Source organism: Pteropus alecto, unplaced genomic scaffold, assembly GCF_000325575.1.
Source record: "Pteropus alecto unplaced genomic scaffold, ASM32557v1 scaffold100, whole genome shotgun sequence".
Taxonomy (NCBI): Eukaryota; Metazoa; Chordata; class Mammalia; order Chiroptera; family Pteropodidae; genus Pteropus; species Pteropus alecto.
This window is the reverse complement of record NW_006430723.1, coordinates 1419337-1443099: the sequence shown is the minus strand read 5'-3', so window position 1 is coordinate 1443099 and position 23763 is coordinate 1419337. Positions and strand designations below refer to the sequence as shown.

Sequence of the window (23763 nt, the reverse complement as noted above, 5' to 3'; positions counted from 1 at the left end):
TCAACAGTTCAATATATGTGCTTGAGACTTTATACAAATGTGCATACGTATGTGCACACGCACATGTACAAATGACTTTGCAGTATATAAATACAGATAAGTCCATCTCATGCTTTAGGATGGGTTGCCAAGGACTGTTTGCTGCATTAATTTGACCAGTGCTCAACTGATGGACATTAGTGTTTTTCTCTCTTTACAGCATTCCAAGGAACTTAATGTGTAAATACACTAACACACTAGTTCTAGTAAACGTGCAGAACAGACTGGGACTGCAGGATCCACCTCTCATTTTACAAAGGAGAAAAGACTGAGTCCCAGAGAGCTGGCGTGAAGAGCCGGGCCACAGATCCCAAGCAAGTGAGGAACCAAGGGCAGGGGGCTGGGTTTCCTACAGTCTGATCTCCAGTTCTCTAGGGGACACTTGCTTTGCTTAAATGAATAAAACATTCAATACACAGCCTTCCTTTTACACACCATCTCCATTTATACTGCAGAATTCGCAATTATATAGAGGCACTCTGGGTATCACTAAAGTCATGTAAAGTCTCACCACTTCTTCATGGAAAGGAGATCAGACAGACAAGTCCTGCCCCAGACCCTTCAGCCTCTGGCTCCTGTCCTCAGTCCAGGCAACTCATATTCAGAGGCCAAAAGCACACTTCCTGCTCCACCCTGGGGCAGAGGTGGGACTCAGACAGGCTCCCAGGACTCCCGCCTGAGATCAGGAAGGGAGACTCAATGACTACACAGTGTAGCAACGGGTACAAACTTCAAGAGGCAGAGGGAGCTCTCTGAGTCTCCAATGTCAGCAAAGCAACGAGAAGAAAAAAAGCCAGTCCCATAACTAGTTCTCTCCAGCAAACTTACCCACCTGCCTGTAATACAGGCCAGACATCTAAACCCAACCACCTTATTTCAAAAAAATCTTAGCTGAGCATGTGCTGTGTGCTCTGGTCATATGCTCACACACACATAATGGATTGGGGCAGTCTTGATGCCTGATCTTTGGCATAGATGAGTTTGACTCCTGACTCAGCCTCTCATTAGCTGTGTGACCTTAGGCAAGCTATTGACCACCTAAGCTTCAAACTCATCTAAAAAAAATTCTAGATAAAATCGGTACCTACTTATTATCAGGTCTTGTGAAAAGTAAATGAGTTACCGCATCTAGGAGCTCAGAAAAGCCCTTACCCATAATATACACTTAGTAAATATTTAAGGTATTGGCTTTGTGCCTGAAATAAAGACAAGGTCCCAGTCTTAAGGGGCCGGTAAATTTATCAGAATGTCAAATAGAAACAACAGAAGCAGGTGTGGCTACAAGTCAGAGGAAGTGGCAGGTACAGGGTCAAGCTAGAGGGCATACAAGATGCCCAAGAAGTGAGGGAGGCCCCTCACCTCAGGAGCTCTTTGAAGGGCTGAGATACAATCAGAGAACAATCCTGAACAAGGTCACACCCTTGGTTCCAGGCTTGGTCCCAAGGCTTCGGCAAACACATATTTATTTTAAGAATCATAAGAAGGTACAAAGTCTTAGACAAACCAGGTCCCCGCTGGCTCTCAGGCAGGTAAGCCTCAAGGACGTAGATGTGATGGAAATACTGAAGGCACACGGCGCATGAACAAGCCCAATCCCATGATCGTCCCCAACCCCCATCCCCAGGACTTCTCTGCAGATGCCTCACTAGTAACTGGCTTCTTGGCTCTCTCTCCCCTCTCAGGTTCTCGAGCTCTGTGCTTCTGGACGCTCCACTGCCCTGGCAGCCGCCCCTTGGGCTCTTTCTTCAACCCTTTAGACGTGAGTAGCCATCTCACACCCCTCACCCCTCACAGCCCCACAAATGCCTCATCTCTAAAATGGACAGTTATTGTGAGAGTTAAATGAAACCAGCTGTGTGAAAGCACTGATACAACTTAGCTCTGTTCTCTTCTCTGAGCATGTTGCCATCCCCAGGCAGCTGGGCTCAACAATCCGGCATCATCTTGGTTAGAATCCTCTCTCACCCCTGCCCACCACATCCCACCCAGGCCAAGGTCCCGTGCGATACCAGCCACCTATCGCTGCTCCTCCACTGTGCATATACTGCTGATACCCATTACACCAAGACAGTTCTGCTTGCACCCCTCAAAACCTAACAGTTACTTCCCAATGCTTACTGAAGGAAGACTAAACGTTTTAGGCAGGCATGCGATGCCTTCTGTGATCTAGTCCCAACCCACATAACTCCAGTCTCTACCATGGCTCTTTTCTCCAGTTCGAGTCAATCCCTTGCTGGGTGGTGCACCATGAAATCCGAATTCTAAATCCAGGTAAAGGGATTAGACACAGCTTGACAGGTTCTTATTGCACAACTTCAGAGCCTTTAATACCTTAATATGCACGTGGCTCTTCACATTCTCCCAAGCTTATCTGAACTTCTAACGCTTTTTTCATGGAGTTCAAAAACAATCTAGGACAACCGGTACGGCACTGATTCTCCATCAGGATTATAGAACGTGACAGTTAGGTGGGCCAGAGGCTGCCATGGCCCACCAGCTGCGACCGTCAGGCACGTCTATCGTTCATCACCATCACTGAGTGCAACCTCAACGGGACAGCAAAATCCTAAACTGAGAAAGGCAGCCTTTCTCAACACAGGGATGGGAAACAAATGGCTAACAGCAATACCCCAGTCAGGCTGACAAGGATATACTTCTACCTTGACTGCCAAGGCTGTCCGCTTTCCCAGTCTTCCTGTCTATCCCATCTCATAGACTTCCATTAAATTCCTTATGTGCCTAACTTAGCCAGGGGTGGTGTCTGAGGCTTCAAACCGAAGAACCTTCACTGATACACAGTTCTTTGGGTCCCTGAGCAAAGCCACCCAATCTCCCACCAGCAGTGGAGCAGCCAGACCCATCCCCCACCACAACCCTGCCACACAGTGCAAATACCTGTCCCGTCTGGAGTAGACCTCACGAAGGTGGGCAGCATTTTCACGGAAGCAGTGGGGTGGGTGGTGGCTCCAAGCCCTTTTTCCATCTCCTTGCGGAACCGCTTAGAGATCTCCAGAAGGGTCTCATCAGAAAGACGCATATGGTAGAGATACTGGTCAACCTGCAAGACGGGGAAAAGAGGAGAGACCTGGAAGTTAAATAAAGTATGGTACGCATCTATGTCAGTCCTTCAAAAGAATAAAATCCGCTATGTACAAAAAGGTTATTATTTAAGATCATTTAACCAGAATCGATTTGACAGACCTCGTCTTTTAAAAGAAACTAAAAATTTTAATTAGAAAAATAGGTCGAATTTTATTCCTGGAGAATAGTAGACTAAAGAAAAGTGCTATCCTTTTCAGGGAAGAGGGGCGTTCTTTTCAGAAAGGTTGGATTTTAATGTCTAAAGCAATACCCCTTGAACCGGAGTTTCTTACTGACCCTCAGTTCTTGTTCCTCCCCACGCCTCACCAGGCCAGTCAAGCCAACCCTGTCACCCCTTAGCCTAGGTCAAGCAGCCACCACCTCTTGCCTGGACTTACACAATTCCCAATTCCACTCCTACCTCTTCCCATCTATTCTCCACCCAAGCCAGACTCTGCTATTCCCCTGCTTAAAACTTTTCAGTGGCTTTCCATCACGACTGAACCCCTTAGAAATCCCTACAAGGCCTTGTATGGTCTGGCTTCTCCCCATCTCATTGCATGCCTCTGCAGCCTATGCATACTCCATCTTTGGTTCAGTCCCCAACTCACCCAACTCGCCCTTCTCTGCCTCGGAGCCCATTCCCACGGGCCCCACAGCTCCTTAACCCACTCTTCATCTCCCCCTGACCATCTGCCATCCGACTTCTTAGCAATCCTTCAGGCCTCCCTCCACAGAGGCTTTCTCTGATGCTCCCAATAAGACAATCAGGCCGCCCATTATTCTAAGAACTTGGACTTTCCCTTCACAACACCATCCACAATTTGTAAACATATATTTCTTAGTGTCCAAACAGAAGTACCAAGGGCAAGAAAAGCCATGTCTATTTGTTCACCCCTGAATCCCTGGAGCTTAGCACAGTGCCTGACACATAATAGAGGCTCTACATAAATAGTAATGCAGCCTCTCCTGTCCTCAGGGGTGGAGACAGCTTTCTAGATAATTTCATCGATCTTGTTTCCAATATAAATTTACATGAGCTTTTTCCAGATTTAACACCAGGAGAAGGAGAAGCATCAGAAGTCCTCAGACAGTTTTCTTTCTTGGAAGCACCCATCTGTCCTAGCCATGGATATTCTCAGTTTTCTCTAGGAAGGAAAAAATCAGATAGAAATCCATCCAAGAAGGCACACATGTTTCCACAATATCCCAGTTCTCAGCAGCAGTGTCCAGGACAGGGGAGGATGCTAGCCATGGAGGGTAGAGCTGGAGAGAATCAGGAACCTTTGGCCAGGCCCCAGCTGTGACCCCAAAGCATGAGGGTAGTGGTCCTCCCAGCCTCATCAGGAAACTGAAGGACAAGAAGCGACCCTAGTCTTCCCAGCCAAAACTCCAGGATTCCCAAGGGCAAAGCCTGGCTGATGACCACCACCACCAACCTCCTGGGGAAACAAAAGTCAGTACCCGCCCGTCTCTACCCCTCACTCTTGTCCAGCTCTGACAAAGGAGCATAAATTTTTATTAGCTTTCCCAAACAAATGTCCTCTTTAATGTTATAGCCTAATATACTTTCCTGCACTTTGTGGGTCAGGTCTTTTTGCATTTTCTTTTAACTAAACTTGCAGGGTTGGGTTTTCCAGAGGAATAGCAAAAGGTGTTTAATCCTTTAAGAAAAAGACAATCCCAGTGTCCTCCTTTGTGTCCCCTTACTCAATCTGCTCTCTTCCAGGCTTATCCTAACTCCCTATGGGGTTTGGGGCACACCCTTCCCTTTAGGACTATTTTGGCTCCAGTAGAATAATGAGATTGGCTCTCCTTGGATTGTTTCAAATATCCTGATCAGTACTAATCTTTCATCACTCCTCTACAATCCCAAAAGGTGAAAGATCAGAGTCTGGAGTAAAATGCTGAAAGCAGCTGTAAGCAAGGTGAAGGAGAGTCTGAGGAATAGGCCAGCTCCTCTCCACAACTGCCATGTGGTTACAATGCAACAAAATCTGCAGACGCAATCCTCACATGGGGTGGGAAAGGGTCAAGTAGGAGCAGAAATGGTAAAGGCCCTCTCCCTCCCCAAAGGGCAGAGGAATCAGGCATGAAATTCTGGGTTTCCAATTTGCAGGAAAGAGGGTTTCCCAGTACTCCCTGTTGTCAGCGTTTACTAAAGAGCTGCCGCAGACTAAGTCCACCTGTCTAAATCAGGAAGAATCCAACCATCCAATATGTTTTCTAATTTTAGGCTCCTGGCACCTCACTCGCCTTGAGCTCACGGTCTACCTCAGCCTCCCAGGCTGTGGGGCACCATCCCCACCCCGAGCTGGATCACCGATGTGGGTTTCCTTCAACACGAGGGAGCCAGAGTGCTCCTGAGGAGACCTGTCCTTCCTGCACTGTTGTTTGAGGGTCCCCAGGAGGTTAAAGGGTACAGCTTCGGAGAAGTCTCCTCTCCACTGCAGTGAGAGACAAATGGCTAGTGACCCTGGGGCCCAGGGCAACTTTAATCACTCCAGAGGCTGCTGTTTCAGATCCAGTGACAGCTGGGCTGGTCCAAGAATGCTGCCTCATGGCTGACACATCTTGGTGTGGATGTACAAAGTCCAGGACCACCAGATCAGAGGCCAGCACCAGGCCACATCCGGGAATAGCCCAAGACGTCCTCATGGGCAATAGTAACAGCAGCAAACCCTTACGTGGCACTGACCCTGTTCTCAAGGTTTTACACCCCACCCCTTAGCTCATTTAATTTTCACAGCAGCCCTGTGAAGGAGGTAGTGTTATAATCGCCTTTTTCAAGGAGCACGGTAATGTGCCCAAAGTCACACAAAGGCAAAGGGTCAAGTCAGGATTAGAATAGGCAGCTGGCTCACCTGTGTTTGTTCACTCTGCTAGACGAATGCCCTTCTGTTGGACAACGGTGGCATCTAGGCAGGCCTGATGGCACTGAAGGACATTTGAGGTGGCCATGCCCATTAAAAGGCCATCTTCTCTTGCAGTCATCCCCTGACGCAGACACGAAGGATAAAAAGCGGCAGGATGACCAGTCTAGCCCAGCACGTCAAAAGGAAGCAGGGGCAGCAGATGTGTCTCTCGACATTATTGTGGGTTTGACACATGATGAAGTTATAGCGCCCACTTTACTACTTTCCCAAAGAGAAGAGAGGGCTGGAGCCTCACTGCCACCCACCCCCCACTCCACAGCCGGCTCTGAGTATTGCAAAGGAAGCAGGAGGGTTCCTGCATGGGAGAGCAGAGCCTGCACCACCTTCTTAAGAGGTTTTACCTCTTGGAGTGTGCGGTCACGGTCACGTACACACAAGAGTGAAGGAGGAGTGGCCACAATCTTACAGTGGCCATTCATGGTTTGACCTTGATGTTTAAAAGCTGTGACAAGGCTTGCTGGAAATCCAGTTGATACTTTTCATCCTAAACCCTCAAAGACTCTAACAAGTAAAGAATTGGCATTTACTCAAGTCATGTTGTCCCTCACCCAAAAGATTATCATTATCTTTCAGTGTTCAACGACAGATGAAAATGATGATGATTGTTACGGTAGCTAAACGTTCACCAGACACCATCCTATGGCTTTACTGACTTGACCTCCATTGTTCTTTTGTAACAGGTCACATGGTGGTGAGGGGCAGAGCTAGAATTCACACTGAGGTGTATCTGGCTCTAAGACCAGGCCCTTGGGACCAGCACCCTCACCTGGCCTATGGGCCCTCTTAGTTTGGGCAGGTGCTCTCTGCCCTGTGGCATCTTGGGTGACCCCAGGGCCTTGATTTCCTCTCCATCACATGAGACCAAGAGAAAGGATATGGAAAAGCTGTGAAAAATGCAACAGTAGCACCTTGGCCCAAACTTTCCCTCTTGCACAGTATGATGGTATATCCACCCCAAGTTTATCAGGGATAGTCAGGAAAGGATGGTTAATCCCCTAATGTCACATTTTCCTAAACATACCGTTGGGCCTACCTAGCCTTGGCCGGCACTGCTATGGTGGGGGGAAGGGTGACCAAGGGAGGCAGAAGTCAGAAGCAAGAAGCAGCCTCCATACAAAAACGGTTTTCCTGGAATGGGAAGGAAGTGAATGCACTTTGCAGAATCCTGCCAGCTGTCACCCACAAAGCAGCCAGAGAGGAGGAACGCCAGGCCCAAAGTCAGAGAAGAAAGTCATTTAAGAGATACCAAATGTACACGGAGCAGTAGGACAACGGCTGAAAAATACTTATTCTTAGAAAGGAAAGGCCCTAAGGAGAATGAGTTCAATCTCACTGAACACGAACAGCATTTGAGTTTCCCTAGTTTGTCTTTCTCACCCCAATAAGTCATTAGGCCTAGGTTTGAATGCTTCCACACATGACAGGCTCACTACTTCTCTAAATTGGTTAGCTTCTATTGTTGGTCAGCTCTAGCTGCTACAAAGCTTTTCCTCAGTCTAAGATAAATCTACTTTCCTTTAACTTCTGTCTAGTCTCCATTCTGCCACTTGAATAAGAGTTCTTAAACCTGGCTGCACATCAGAACGACAATAGCTTTTAAAAAACATTAAGAATTCCAAGAATCCATTCCAGACTAGTCAAGCTGACACCTTTAGGGCTGTGTGTTCAAACATCTCCTCTCCTTGGGCTGGTATCTATCATGCCAATAATGTGATAATGGTGGGCTGTGTTCTGGTCAACACCTTTTAAGGTCATTTTTACCATGTTTCTGCTTGGGTCTTTGAAAGTTAGAAGTTAAGATATTAGGCTACATGTGAAATAATCCTGTGTTGATCCTGGGTGCTGGGAGTTGGAAAGACTAACCCTGTACTTCTTGGAAACTATCTATCAAAGCAGAATCATTCGGGCCAACCCTCATTTCGTAGGTAGTGATAGTAATGTGTGGGCTGTGGCATCTGAAAAGTCGGTGTTCAAATAGTGGCTCTAGCATTCGTATAGGTGTGCAACACTAGGTGAGTAACTCTCCATCTGAGCTCCAGTTTCCTCCTGATAAAATGGAGGAAATAATAATATTCAAATTCTACCTTGACTATCTTAGCCCTGCACAATGGTGTCACTGGCATAATAAATGGGGTGACAAACTAAAGCTCTACATCGGCCCCACCCCCTTTCCTTTCCATCCCTTGTCCTCTTTTTCTCCTAGACTTCCCTTTAAATGCCACCCTCGGAGGGTCAAGAACATTTCTTAACACAGCCCCATTCGGGGTTAACCAAACAGAGACTATTTCCCCAAAGTGTTCCTTCCTTTTCTATGGTGGGTGTGTGTCTTACCACACTGGGCTGCTTCTCTTTAAATCTCTATCAGGAAGAAAGAGGGAAAGGAGGAGGCATTCCAGGCTGGGGAAACAGAGGCAGATCAGAAGCAAAGCCTGCCTGAGGTATGGAAAGGCCACCTGCTGCATAGACAAGGCTGTGTATCACAGAGAAAGAGAGTAGTTTCAGAGGACAGCTATTTAGCAATCGAGGAGATGAGAAGTTCCTCACTGGGCAATTTTGGTTTGTTTCCTTCTTACCATAATACACCACTCCGACATGCCCACTTCCTCTACAGAATTATAGGTAGAAGCAGGAGAGCTCTAAAGGGAAATTAACCCTATATTCTTTATAAAATAGGATAACACCGCAAATGGGAAGCCCGTCTCCACAAGGGCCTACATTTTCCTACCTTTTGAGAAGTTCCTCACTGGGCAATTTTGGTTTGTTTCCTTCTTACCATAATACACCACTCCGACATGCCCACTTCCTCTACAGAATTATAGGTAGAAGCAGGAGAGCTCTAAAGGGAAATTAACCCTATATTCTTTATAAAATAGGATAACACCGCAAATGGGAAGCCCGTCTCCACAAGGGCCTACATTTTCCTCCAGACTAGCACTAAAAGGAGGGGAAATCGTGCCATAGCAACGATGCAAGGAACGGAGAGAGCAGAAGGTCGCCCTAGGAGAGGCTCTATTTCAAAGTGTACAGTGGCTCAGTGGGACAGACACAGCCCCAGCCAGGTCTGGGGAAGCACCAAAAGGAAAGGCCCAGAGGTACCTAGAAGGGACCTTGGAGAAACAGGCCAGGGAGTAGCATGGACCAAGGCCGCACAGTTTAGACTAAACTCTGGATCACTCAGACACCTTACTCTACGATCAAAAACAAGAAATGGCAGTCCTACTACAGGTTCAGAAGGGCCCATCTCATCTTGGAGGCCAATTCCAATTGAATGGCTCATGGCCGCTGCCTAGTTCTTGAGTCCACCCTATCTGGACCCAGTGGAAAATGGTCCTGATCAAGCAAGCACTATTCCAACGTTGATGGTTTTTATATAAAGTATTGCAAATCTTACCTTGAATACCTTAGGCAGTTTCAAAGGGAAGTGTTAAATTTCAACACTTTAAGATGTTGAAACCTTAAATTTCTACATCTAAGTCTTTAAGATTCATATCATTCAACTCCTGAGTCTCTGACCACCACTGAAACCTTTTATAGCGTTTATTGAAAACCAGTTATATGCAAAGCACTACGGTGTACAGGAACATAATTCTTAAAGAAATCAATTCTGGAGACGAATATGTACACAATCAAAAAAAATTTTAAGAAATCAAGATTCCTGCTCTCTAGGACTTTACATATAAGATAGCACAGAACTCAGCTCATATTATAGACCCAATAAATGTCTCTGAAATGAATGGAGGGATGGGTCTCAGTAGATAAGAAAGGCAAGTACAATGCCAGGCAGCCCACGGGAAGTGTCACAGGTGTGACTAAGTGGCCTGTTGAGACTGGCATTCAGGGGAATTTGCTTGTGGGCTAAGAACATACATATACAACATTTAAGTCAGTAGATGTACATTGACCTGGAAACAGTGTGAAAAGGCTCAGAAGGTGTGGGCAAGCCCAAGATCCTGGAAGGTTATGAATTCTAGGACCAGAAAGCTACTTACTACATTACATTAGCTCCTTCCTGCAATGCCTTCGTAACTAGTATGACTTAATCCTATCACTTTTAATCAAGGAATCGTGGGAAGGAAGGATCATAAAGATCACCCCTCTGTGTAAAGCTGCTGCGTTGTTCACTGACCAGTCAATTCTCTGTGGGGTTAATGTCAGAAGAAAGTCTGGCTGCCCAGACTCACTGTGCTTCCTGCTACAGCCAATGAAATTAAAATGACTGACTCAAGGAGAGCTGTCCTTTTTGCCTTGACTGTCAGGAAGCTCAGAGCTCTGTACTTGGCTCCAATGAACTGGCCTTAGTCTTAAGCTTTTGGTAATCGTCTTTGCCTGTTTCATGACTCTTGCCGTAGAAATTTTACCAAAAGCTGAATCATATCACCTGATCCTTTTACTAAGCAGACAGAAGAAAATAAATAATACATGACTGACCAAATGCTCATTCCCACAGGACACACCCTCTTGGTAGAAGTATGAACTCGAGTGACCAAATTGTTTAAGAAACCAACTCCGCAAGTATATAAGCATCAGGGCTAAGGCCACGAGGACACCCTGGGGTACCGCCGGAATGCCTTTCTGCAGTCCTGGGGTATTTCTGATTTAATATGTAGAACCTTCTCTCCAAGAGGTACTGGATGAACACTAGCTAATTCCTGCCTTTTACCTTCTAGACCCCAAGCGGAGCAACCGACTGAATTTCAGCTTTCCTAACACTCGTGTTCCTGTCCTAAAGATATGTATAGCCAAGGCTCCAACCTAGCATCCTCGAAAGACCATACCCTCTTAAAGTGACGGGCTTTGACTAGTCTCATCTCCTTTAATTCAACCAGTCAAAACAGGGTTGGCAGTGCAGGGACAGGGGTACTACACAGGCAACAAACATAGATGAATCTCACAATCTCAAGGTGAGTGAAAGAAGCCAGACACGATAGGGGGCATACTGTACGGAGGAGTCCATTTGTATTAAGTATAGAAACAGACCTGTGCTAGTACAAGTCAGGCTGGTGATTACGCTAAGAGGGAGTTCGTGCTGGTGCTGGTAATGATTTGTTACTGAACCTGGGTGATAGTTACCTGGTGTGTTCAGTTTCCTGTCTATATTATATACTTCAATTTAAAAATAGAGGAAGAAAAAAGGGCAAGGCACTGACTAGGCCCTAGTCGACCCACTGTGCATGGTCAGAGGGCCCAAGGAGATCTGAGAATTCAAAAGAGGTCAAACCAGAAGAGTCATAATGTAAATGCAGCCACACACAGCCTCCCAGTGAACTATGAGCTCACACATGCTTGCAACTTAATTTCAAAAGAATTTCATATTTTTGTATTATTCCTTTGCCAGTGTCTTACCACAAATATTTGATGAGAAAACCAAAATTTAAAGAAGCTTCCCCGACCCACAAGGCCAAGTCACTGCCAGGACCTACAACATCCGGTAGCCAGTTGAGTTCCCTAACCTGGGGCACAGGTGTGCCCATCCCAGGAAAGCTGGGTAACTTCTATCAGTGAGCTCATTAATAATAATGCCTTCACAGACTCCTGAGAAGACCAAGGCTGTGCAAAGGGCAGAAAGTTTATCCTGTAAAGTTGCCAAACCGAGGCCAGATGTTTCTGATTTAAAAAAAAAAAAAAAAAGGAAAAGACAGCAGATCTTGGATTCTTTAAGACCTGTCCTCTGAAATGCAGCTAACCAAAAGTAAAAAATCTGCCACAACACTTTCTTCAGATGGGACGAGGCAGACACTCCTCACTGGGGACTGGGGCCCACTGTGCCACCTCAGGGCGATTCCAGCTCTGGAGCACTGTATACTGACAAGCCTGGGGCAGAAGAGTAAGTGTGGAGCTGACAGAAGAGGCTATAGGCCACTCCTCCAGGATCCTGTTGCACCGTTGTGAGTCACAGGGTTTCCTGTTCTTCCAGTTCCTGCTCTCAGCTGCATCAGATTACAGCCAGACAGACCTCAGGCAGCAGCACCTGTCAGGGGTCCAGGAGATGGGCATTTGGGACACACATCCCAGGACCCTCCTGTCCTCAAACATTTTGTTACAACTGTGGGGCAACAGTGCAAAGGAAAAGTATGTCCAAGATGTGTATGACCCTGGCACAGTTCATTTACCCACATACATCGATTGAAAACTAAATGTGCCAGGGCCAGGCACTGTGGATAGAGATAGAGGAGACCCCAGTTTTTGCCTGCAAGGGGCTCAGTCTGGTGGTGGGAGGTAAATAAGACAACAAGTAATTACAAACTGAAGGTAAAAGCAGAAAGTAGGCAGTTTCTTTCACTATAATAAAATATAGATTTATAATCATTTAAATCATGCACGTCAATACAATTCTGAGGAGTGTTTGTACTACAAAGATCAGAAACATGTACATGCTGATCCCATGCCTAGAATGTTCTCCTCCTCTGGCCTAACAAACTCCCACTTGCCCTTCAGTGCCCAGCACAAACGGCATCTCCTCCAAATGCCTTCTCAAATTCCCCAGCCAGGGCACCAACTCACTTTTGACACCTTGTGTCTCTCGCCCTCACTGGCCCTGGAGGACTGAAGGCATTGACTACATGTTCCCAACTTCACATTTGTGATGCCAGCAGCTAAGTACTGAGATATAGCAAGTGCTCAGGACATATCTGTTATGGTTCCATACAGGAGGCCACGGGAATGCTGAAGAGAGGAGTGGGAGAGTAACTTGGGTGAATGGGAGGAGCTGGCTCCTCAGGACTGCCCCGGGACTCCGAGCCTGACCTCGTTCTTCAGGCCTGGCCCTTGCCGTACATGATCCTGGCAGCAGCGCAACTTCCTCTCCACCTAGCTGGCTGCCCTGGCCAGTACCCCAGGTCCCCTAGGGTCGGATTCTGCCTCCCCTGGACAGCTAGGGGCCAGTCTGCCCCTGAGTCTCTTGCCCCATAAGAGCGTCTGAAGTCCTCACTCCTGTCTACTGCCCACTGTCCACATGCTGGACCAAATCCCCTTGGGTCTGTGCCTCTGCACCATGTCCAGCCCCAAACCCTCCCTGTCCGCCACACCTACCCCACAATCACAGTCATCGTAGACAGGGCAACATTGTCCCAGTTTGCCCAGGACCATCTCAGCTTACACTGTGGCAGCAGCATTGTGTCCTTTCACTCTCAAAAGTGGCCGAGTTTGGACAATAAATTATAGGGTCACCCTAGGTACAGGCCACAGAGGAGACCTCACCTCTGTCCCTGGGGAGCACACACCTGAATGATGAGAAGAGCTCATGCTGCATTAGTGGTGCTGAAAGGAGATGCGATGGGGACCAAGAAACTGGGCTCCTACTCTGGAGCTCGTCCTGTGAGCTTGGGCTGGTCCCCAAGTACACACAGCACTAGAGACACTTTTCCTCATTTGTAAAATGAAAGGTTTGAACTAGATGATCCCAAATGTCTCCATTCTCAACCGACACCTGACTCATAACCCCATGAAACTGATACACAATTGGCCGTCTCAAGTTGTCCCGGGGAGCCCCACGCTGAGGTTCAGGGCCTGGGCTCTGGAGTCACACTGCCTGGGTTTGAATTCTGAATGACTGTTGAGCCAACTACTGTCTCACACTCGGTAAGTGGTGCGCAGTTTGTTATTTTAAAACCTTTGGAAACAGAGAGGGAAAAAGAACGAATGGGATATGGCTGGAAGGCTTCATTGGAAGGGGCTGAGACAGGAAAATTCGGGAGGAAGCAGGAAACAAGAGGGGAAAGTCCCTCAGATGGGAAAAAGGAAAAGTAGTAGCTTCGAATGCCCTTATTTAACCCTAATTAAAGTTGCCTGTGGCTTATCTGGCTTCGTTCCTTTATCAGACAATATGGAGAGGCCGGAAGGAAGAGGTTGGGAATCAGGCCTTTCAAGAGCAATGACTGCCTCCAGGCCTCCTGGGAGGAGGGGCAGGAAGGCTGGGTGGGTAGGTGGGTGCCAAGGGCTCCCAGAGCCAGGTTCTCAGTCCTGACTCACTCTCTAGGTTAACTCGCTTGGTCCCTCCAAGGAAGGAATGTCAAGAAAATGCTTAGAGATCCTCAGATGAAAGTACAGAATGCACGGCCACCCCTAAAAGAGGGTAGCACTTTGGGAGAGATGAGATTCTCTGGCTCCTGTTCCCACGAGAATAAAGCCAAGACTCCCCACTGGGTTTAGACAATACAAAGGCTGTACAAGGATAAGGGGAGTAAAGTGTGGGTTCTACACAGAAGGTCCCCTTGAGTTTATCATGAACCCCAGGCATCCCAATGTAAGGAGGGGCCACACTGGACAGCCCAGAGTCTATATATAAAGGCAAAAAGCTCTCTGCTTTGACCCAAAATTGCCAGGGACCCTCACCCAATGTGCCAAAAGAATATGAGAACGACTGTTTCCTTCAGTGTAACCCCAGGGGTCAGTGGGACCAAAACCTACTAGGACCTGGACCTACGACAGCACAGAGCACCTCAAGCAGTTTCCCCCATGGGAAGCCAGAGTTTGGGACAGAAGTGAGGAAGGCTGAGCAAGCATTTCACTTGGCCAACTTCAGCGCAAGTGGCCTCAGCAACTGCCCTTGGAGCCTCTGCTTTTCTGCCCTTCCGCCCTCCTGCCCTCTGGAAGAGGTGCTAAGGGGGAAGGGACTCTGCAGCGAAAAGGGGCTGAACTAATGCTGTGATTCCTCAGTGCACCTGTGTTCCCAAGGTAGACACTTCAGCCTGAGGTGCACCAATGGCCAAGGTGTCCCAGAGACTCCCCAGTGGAGGTGCTAGCTCCCAAGAAGGCCAGGAAAAAAAGCAAGTTGGAGGAAGAGCTCACAGATGGGTCTCCTCCGCCCAGGAAAGAGAAGGTTCGAGAAGTTGGAGAGCAAGTGAGGACACTTCCTCATTCCTTAACTTTAGGAACTTTCCATCCTTCTACCTTCCCTGTCCTCTGCTCTAATCTGACATCAGAGAGCATAAATGGGCCAGAACCTGTATCCCCTAAAATCCCTTGGGGAAAAAAAGCAGGGCCTCTTTTGCTCCTGCCCAGATGGATGGTGCAGCAGGATTTAACACAAAGTGTTGACCATGTGTCAGGCACAGCTCTAAGGGCTTCACATATACCAACTTTCTCTTTAACCCTTACAACAACCCTATTAAGGTGTTATCCAAACGCTCTCCATTTTACAAGAGGAAGAAACTGAGGCCTAGAAAGGTTAAATTAACCTGCCCAAGTGCACACAACTGGTTGCGTGGTGAGCCAGGATCCAACCCTAGGGAGCCTGGTTCTACATCTCACCATGAAGCCACTCCCAGTGACTGCTGGACTGTCCTTCAGTGGGTATCACTGGCTCTTTCCTCTGCTCCCAGCTATGGCAGCTCCTGAGCTCATGTTCCTGCGGTCACATGCCCACCTTGTTCAGAAGCCTAACTGATGCTTGGCCTCCACGGAAACCCCAGCAACAGCTGGGTGAGACTCTCCTAGGGACGACCAAGCAGACTTCTCTCCCATTGGCTTCCTGCGGTACCCACATTGCTCACATTTTTCTGGTTGACAGAAAAACAGTAACCCAGGTAACATATCCTCAGCCAGGTAACCTACCCATGAACATCCACTGATTGCTGTGGTCTGCAGACCTCACCTTAAGTTCATCTTCTGTAAAAAAAAACACTCTCACCATGACTGTCCCATGGCATAGCACACAGAGAGCTGAGAGCTACAGTCCTAGTTGCTGCTACTAACTAGTTATATGACCATGAGTGATACACTATAAAATTGAAGGAGGGATGGACCATTTTCTTCTAATGCAGTTTCTCAACCTACACATATTTGGGGCCAGAAAAGATTTTTTTAGCCGGGGCGGCAGGGGTAGCGGTGCTGTCCTGTGCCTTGTAAGTTGTTTAGCTGCATCCCTTGCCTCTACTTACTAGATGCAATAACATCCCCACCCACCTGCTTTCTGACAACCAAAAATGTCTCCAGACATTAACAAAGTCCACTGCGGAACAAAATCATTAATAGTTGAAAAACTATTGCTCCAAAGGAATAGTAGAAATAAACAAGTAAACAGGCTTTGTCCCTGTAAATTTAGATAGAGTGGAATTCTTGCTCTTCAAGATAGGCTGGGATAGCCCCTCACGTAAGATCATCCATCCCAAAGCGTCGATAGCACTGAGGTAGAGAGACCTTTCAAAGTTAGCAGAAACAGCCACTCGAGTGCAGGGAAGCATGGCCAGCGATCCATGGCTTGTAATATTAAGACACAGCCAATGAACTCTGGGATTTGATTTGTCACCCCCCACCACACAGCCCCACTGCTTTGGAGAGGCAAAGACAGAAAACACACAGCGTTCAAAAACAAACCAAACTTGCTGACTTCAAACCTCAGCGATGATAATGAGGAGCCCGTTATCAAGTTGTCTTTTAAACCAGAAGCAACTGAACAAAGAGAGCTAGCTGGTTTTCTGGGGTTGAGTTCTTTTGGTACATCAGATCTCCTAACTCTGACTGCCAGATTTTTCGAAAAAAACCGTTGTGGTTTGGGTTGTTTTGATTCCCCCTGGAAAACGGCCCCTAACTGCCCTCAGACTCTTCAGGGTGCTGAAAAAGTTTAACTTTGAAAAGTGAAGTTGAAAAAAAAAAAAAAGTTGGCTTTGTCTGAGGAGCTTCATAGGGAATTTTAATTCATTCAGAAGTAAAGAAAAAAAGTACTTCCTAGACCTCTCAGAAATAGAAATTTGACAATACAAAACAAATGGATGGTTAGCAAAGGCTAAAAAATACTCCTACTACCATCAGCTATCTTCTGAGCAGAGAAAAGACAGTATTAGGATACTAAGTATTAGGTTACAAGTTGAACAAATGAGACAAATTGTACCAGTCAATGTCGGTTAACTCAGTCAAAAATAACCTTATCAAGGTTTTAATAATCAGTGTTTATTCCCAGTACTTTAATCCCTTATCTGAAGATTAATGGTACGTAGTAGGTGCTCAAAACATATCAATCAAGGTTCCCTTAAAGTCCCTAACTCCCTCTCTTAACTGCTACAGCCCAGAGAGACTCCGCCCTTAGTGGCTGTAAAGTATCTTTCCCTGGAGCTTTATCTCATCAGACAACTGAAAGGTGCCTTTCAATTTCCCACATAGTACCCTTGTACCCATAGTAAGTTCTTAAAAAACATTAAAACTCTCTTGCCTATTTTGACTCTTGGGGGCTCTACTGAACCTTTCTAATTCCAAGATAACCTGCTCCCAATAAGTCCAGAGTTGAAAGCCACCCCTGGCTCATACAAGGAGCCCAAGGGAGCCATCTATATTCCGGGACTGAAGTGAAAATATGTCACCAGTCTATGCATGTTAAAACAATCTGGTCAATGGCTAAAAGAAGACAGGTATACTTCATTTCACTTGTTAGTTAACCCAGATTCTCATTCCTAAGAGACAGAAATCCTGTATCTTGTATATTAATTATACCTTAATTAGTAAAAAGAATCTTCTCTGCAGACAGGACATAAAGGCTTAATTGCTGGAGGATAGATAGGAAAAGCCCTATTCCTTTCCCTTCTGCCTCCCCCTATTTGCCCTCAGGATCATCCTCAAGCCAAGCCTCAAAACTTGATGGAGGAATAGCCCACTGCCTTTCCCTCTAAGGGTCCACCTATCCGCCCATCCCTTCAGCCCAGTACTAGCAGTTCCCCCAGCTGCCTCTCACCCTCCTCCACTTCCTACAGCCCCCGCTCAGTTTCTTTATCCAGGAAGGTACTCTCCTTCATTCTTGCATTCACTGAGCACCTCACTAATGGCCAGAAACTGTAGCTACGAAGATGAACAGCCAGATTATCCTTGCCCTGAAGAAGAAACCAGAACTGAAAACTGCCAACTCCAGTGTACTGTAGGAATGATACAAAATACCCATGAACAACCACTGACAAAATTACCCATGATCATCACCTCGCATGAACAGGCATGACATTTAGAGGGATGGTGATTCAAGTTTTGGGGGAACGAAGACAGAAAAGGTGAGGCTGAGATGGGGGGTAGGTCAGGGTGCATTCAGTTGTGCAGTATCTTAAAAGGCCTCTGAAATGATCCAGTCTGGCTCCAAAAAGAGACTGGAAACAGGGAAACCATGGGGAAGCCTCTAAAGTAGCAATCAGAAAGGAATGTCAGTGAGCCCAGGGCTCCCAACCAGAATAGCCAGAGGTTACTAGTGCCATTACTCTAACCAAGAGGAGAGATAGTTGCATTTCTGGACATGTTGAGTAAAGGTGTCAGCATCCAAGAGTGAATGCAGACAGGGGCCAGGACAGAGTCCACTAATGTTTATAAGGGCATGCAGGGTGGTCAAGAGCATGGCTTCAATTCCCAGTTCTTACCAAAAAATCCAGTGGCCTTGGACAAATTAACTCTGTGCCTCAGTTCCTTACAAGTGAAAAAGAGATGCTGAAAATACAGCAGGTCCACAAAAAACATTGTTTTGTTCAATGTTGTTTCATTTTAACACAGATGAGATGCCAGAGGAACTTGACTCTTGTTTATATAAATTAGACTATAGTAAAACTGGTTTCATTATACGTTATTTCACTTAAAGTCACAGAGCCTATCATTAAGGACTTACTGTAATTGTATCTACTTCATGAGATTGTTGTTAATAAGCTCGCATATGTAAAGAGCTTAAAACAGTGCCTGGTACACAGTAGACGGCATATGTTTGCTCCTGAGTTTCAAAGTATCGACTGGCAAAAATGAACAAATAACCCTAACCCCTCTTCTTATGGCAGAAAACACTGGACTTGTCCATCAGGAGACAAGTGACTCTCTGGGGCTAATTCTGGGCAAGTGAACCAAAGTTTTCCATGCCTTAAACTACAATCCAGATGATGAGGGATTTCAGAAGAGTCCAAATCAAGGCCTGTTCAAAAGGCTCTAAAACCAAACTCAAGTGTTCTTCTCTCCTTATTCTTCCTTCTAGCAGCAACTTGAAAAGATGGTTCCAAAATATTCTCTGATTCTCTTCCTACTTCCTATGTAATTGCATCTGGAATCAAACAGTCCTGCTCGCCTAAGCCAGGAGAGGCTAAATCCCAGGTTCTGACACCTGGTGAGTTAAAGGCCTGACTGACTCAACTCTGCCCCCATTGGTAATTTAGAGGAAAAACACACAGTGTCCCCCGGACACCACATAAGGCCGAAAGGTAGCTACAACTGTAGAGAGAAGTCTTTAAGAAAGCCGCTTTCACATTGCTGTGCTTAATCATTACAACTCCATAAAGTGGACAAGGCTGCTATTGTCATCCTCATTTTACAAAAAGAAACTTCCTCCGCATTGAGGAAGTGTAAATCGGTAAAAGAATTTAAATGTCCTGGGATGATATTCGCCCAACAGAGAAGACCCTCGGCTGGATTAAAGATCCTACAGCTTTGTAGTTTAGGACTTGCCAAGGGATGACAGTCTTCTCCAAGTGTTAACTCACTTCTTGGGCAGAGAAGCCCAAATAAGTTGCCAAGATCCTGCTGGCTCACAGATAGGTTCTTAAAAAAACTGAATTAAAGTGCAGAGCAGGGCCACGTCCCAGGAATGAGAGAGTAACAACCGTTTATAAGCAGAGTAAAACTCAACTCAAACAGCCGCCCCTCTGCTCCCTACTCCAGTTTGAGTCTGGGTAATGTCAATGCTTTATTTGGGGGTTCATCTGCCACCGCTCTAAAAAAACCCAAGACCCATAATCCTCTCCACTGCTCTCGTATCCCCAAAATGGGAATACGAACAGGTTGCCCTCGGCAAAGGATAATGTCAAGACATTTCCCCAAAACTGTGTTCCCACTAAAACACAGAAACTTCAAGGATGTAATTGAGCAGTGTTCCTTCACTGCCTCAGAGAACTGGACACCGTCCACCACCACCCCAGTCCATCCCCTCTCCTCAAATCCTAGTTGAGGCCTCCCGCCAGGAGCCGATCCTGAAATCCAGAGAATTTCAGAAACAATTCTCCCCAGAGTGATAGCACCACGGGCCCAGCCAGGCCCCACCCCCACCCCATACCCGGAGGCGCTGTGAGCTAGGCTCCCGGCCCCGCCGGAGGCTCTTTCTTATGTAAATGACGCCGCCCAAGAGCGAGCTCGGGCGGGGGGCGGGGGCTGCAGAGAGCGAGGTGGGTGCAGACAGGTTAGGGCCAAGGGCAGGAAAAAGCTCGTTTGTGAAGAACTAAAATCTCAAGGAAGACGGGAAGAAGGGCGTAGGGTGGGGAGGAGTTGCTTCTGTCTGAGAAACTTTAGGAGCACCAGAAGTAACATCCCAAGCCCGCCCCCAACTTGGAGGTGGGCCCCGGGGACCCAAGGCTGAGCGGTTCCGAAGTAGATTTGGGAAGGCGGGGGGGTTGGGACAGAGAGTGTCCGCCCCTTGCGGAGCCTCAGTTCCGGGAGCCTCAGTTCCGGGCAGGGGGCGCAGCGAGAGGAGTTCCTCTCTTTCCCAGCTCCCTCCCGGGTCGGCGTCTCCCCAAGCCCACCTGCCCAAGGCCGTGAGAAATGCCAAAGGCAACCACACTTCCCCCAAACGCGGTCCTTTCGCGCGGGAGGCCCCTTACAGCCCCACGAGGCAGCGGAGCCTCCTCCCCCAGCCACGATTCTCCCCACGTGCTCTCGCCGGAACTCGGGCAGAGACAGAGGGGCTCCTCCCACGTGGGCCCCACAGTCTAAGGCTACTTTCGGGTGATTCGCCCCTCCAGAAAAAAAAGCGCGCGCAGAGTGGCAGGGAGGGAGAACTGTGCGGAATGCGAGCCCCAGCGCCTTGCACGCGCGCACACGCCTGCGGATGCCTAGCGGACGTGGCTCCTCGTGTCCAGGAGTTTCCTGGCCGCCCAGACATTTTCCACGTCCGCCGCCCGGAATGGGGAAGAAGCGTGTCCCCGCAGAGTCAAGGAGAATCCAGGCTGGGACCCCAGGGAAAGGGCCGGGGACCGCGCCAACTTTGTCAGAGGCGAGCCGGCCGCCCCCACCCGCGCTTACTTACCTTCTGCACTTGGTCATGGTTGAGCTCCGTGAAGAAGTAGGCGAGCAGATGCGAGGCGATCATCCTGCCAAAGCCCGACGGCGCCGAGTTGGGAAATCAAGGCTGGAGAGTGCGTGGGGAAGGAAGGCGGCGCGGTCGCACAGCTTCGTACCCGAGCGAGGCGGCCCGAGCGGGAGCAGTGAATCCGGGCGGCCCACGAAGAGGGCTAACTGCGACGGTGCGCCCAGCTGAAGGGTCTCGAGTATCTAGAAACAGGTTTTGGAAGTCACAACTGCTAGAAGGTGCCCAAGAAATCACTCCCGGTGACGTGTCGGGTTGCTCCGCTCTCAAGGCGCTAACTTCAGCCACGGGATCACTAAGGCTCAACTTGGGAGGAATCTGGCTCCACTAAAGCGATCGCACCTCTCCTGCTCACACGCGTCCTGGTCTCTTCCGCGGATCCTTTCGGCTAGGTGACTCGGCGTTGCTAGCGGCAGCCGGGGACTCCTGCGTTGGAGTTTCGTGCAACAATGTGGCTTATTGAGGGGCTGCCGGCTCGCGGGCCGCCCAGTCAGTGACGCGCACACTCCCATTGGCTGCGCGGGGAGGGTGTGTGCGCCCACGGGCTGCCCGCCGCCGCAGCGCAGCCAATCAGTGCGCATGGCCCGTGGGCGCGGCCGCTCAGACACCCGAGCCGGGAAGCCGGAGGGGCGCGCCCAGGGCGGGGGGCGGAGCCGGGCGGCAGGGATGCGACGTGTGGTCCGTGGCAAGAGGCTGGAGCGGAAAGGCGCATGAGTCACCGCCGCGTCAGGCTCAGCTATGGGTGGGGGGCGCGTGATCACGGACCCGGAGTGTGGGGAGACTGGAAAGACGGGTCACCCGACCAGCACACGCCCTGTGAAGGGGCAGAGACACCGTTTGGCATCTTGCGGTTATTTGAGAGGCCCCGCTGGCGGGTCACCTTTCTGAAACATCCTAGTTCTCACCTATTGTTGCCCAGCGCTTCCGCTCAAATCTGATCCAGGATGACCGCCGCAATTCCAGCTTACTTTATGCCAAGCATCGCAAAACTGATAGGATGTGGCTTTTACTAACCCGGTTCTACAGATGAAGAAACCGAGGCACAGGACCATTAAGAGACAGACTTGCCCAAGGTCACACAGCTAATAAGTGACAGATGGAGTAAGGAACCCATGTGCGTTTAACTTTGAGGCCCTATTTTTTTCCCCTATTATCCTATCCTGCCACTGTAAGCCAGATAAGTAGAAGACAGGAAACGAGATTTGTCCGCAGCAATAGGATTGATGCATTGGTGAAATTAGGTGAGTGGTATGTGGGTAGGTGACTAAATGATCCCGGACATGTGTGGGGCAGGGTGGCTTACAGATGCTGAGAAGAGTGGGAGCCACAGCCACAGCTAATGCCTGGCACAAGCCTCCAAATTTATATATATAGTAGAAGCCGGGAAGAAGGAAAAATACTCACTGCAACAGACACGAGATTGGTGCTTGTGGAGAATAGCAAGCCTGGGGCTGGAGAGATCACGGTGGAGGGAAGATGGTCTGCCATGTTCTATTAGGAATTTCTCCTTTTCTCATAAACAATGGAGTGCTCTCTGCAATGTGTTTCTTCTTATTATTATTAATTGCTTCACAATTAATAAATGGTCATTGTTGGAAAATAAGAATATACAAACAGAAAAAGCAAAAGCATCCATGATCCAGCCAATCAGCAAAACTTCTTGAAGTACCCTTGCCAGCTACACATTCTAACCCCTCCTTCCCTGTACTCCAGTGAGTCTTGGGTACCAAACTGCTTTTATCAGTCACCATAATGACCTATATGTTGAAAACTCATGTGTTCTCATCTCTTTTCTGCCCTTGTCTTACTCAGCCTCTCAGGGATGCCAAGTTGACTGCATTCCCCTTCAAGGACACACCTTTCTCTTTTGGAGCCTAGGGAGATCCATCCCCCTGCTTTCCCTCTAACCTCACTCAGCCCCTGTTTTCTCTAGTAGTAAAGAAGGCTGTCCTCCACCCACTTCTCTGATCTAGCTGCACTCTCTCTGGGTGATCCCTCCCAGCCCCATGACTTAATTCATCTACATGCTGATGACTCACAAATGTAAAGCTATAGCAAAGACCTCTCCCAGAGCTCCAGACTTATTTCTCCACCTACCATTTGTCATTTTCACTGAAGTAACTAGCATCTCACATTTAACACGTCCAAAGATGATCTCAACTTTTCTTCCCAAATCTATTCCTTTCCCTGTTGTCTTGGCAAATGGCATCACCATCCACCCTAAGTCATCCTTGATTTCTTCTTGCTACTCATCCTCATATCTAGTCATTCCATCAGCAAACAGACAATTTGATCTATAAAATAGATCTTAAAATTGACCACTTCTCTCCATGTCCTTGGACACCTCCTAGCCAAGCCATCAACAACTCAGCCAGAGCTGATACCACACTGTTCTACCATGCGTCCCCTGCATCCATTCATGCTTACTTCTATCCTGAACCCTGTAGTCTCTTCTTCATTCAGGAGGCAAAGTGACCTCTTTAATACATAAACTATTCTATGTCTCTCCCTGGCTCAAAGCCAGTTTATGGCTTCCAATCTTAGAAGAAAATTCAAACCCCTGACAAAGACCACTAAGTCTTTATGTAGTTATGGCTCCTGCCTCCCTCTCCACCTCATCCCATACTACTTTCCTCAGTACTCAGCATTCCCACTGGCATGTTTTCCTCAAAAAATGACAAACTCTTT

At 47.9% G+C, this 23763-nt stretch overlaps 1 protein-coding gene across 1 annotated transcript in view; it reads right to left on the bottom strand.

Annotated features, from left to right (window-relative positions):
- HK2 (hexokinase 2) overlaps nt 1–21549 on the bottom strand; it is a 60515-nt gene extending 38966 nt beyond the window's left edge. The window contains 2 exon segments of the mRNA XM_025049464.1: nt 2935–3097; nt 21016–21549. Coding sequence (XP_024905232.1) covers nt 2935–3097; nt 21016–21078 — 226 coding nt within the window. The 5' untranslated portion in view covers nt 21079–21549.
- Between the last annotated feature and the right edge of the window lie 2214 nt (nt 21550–23763).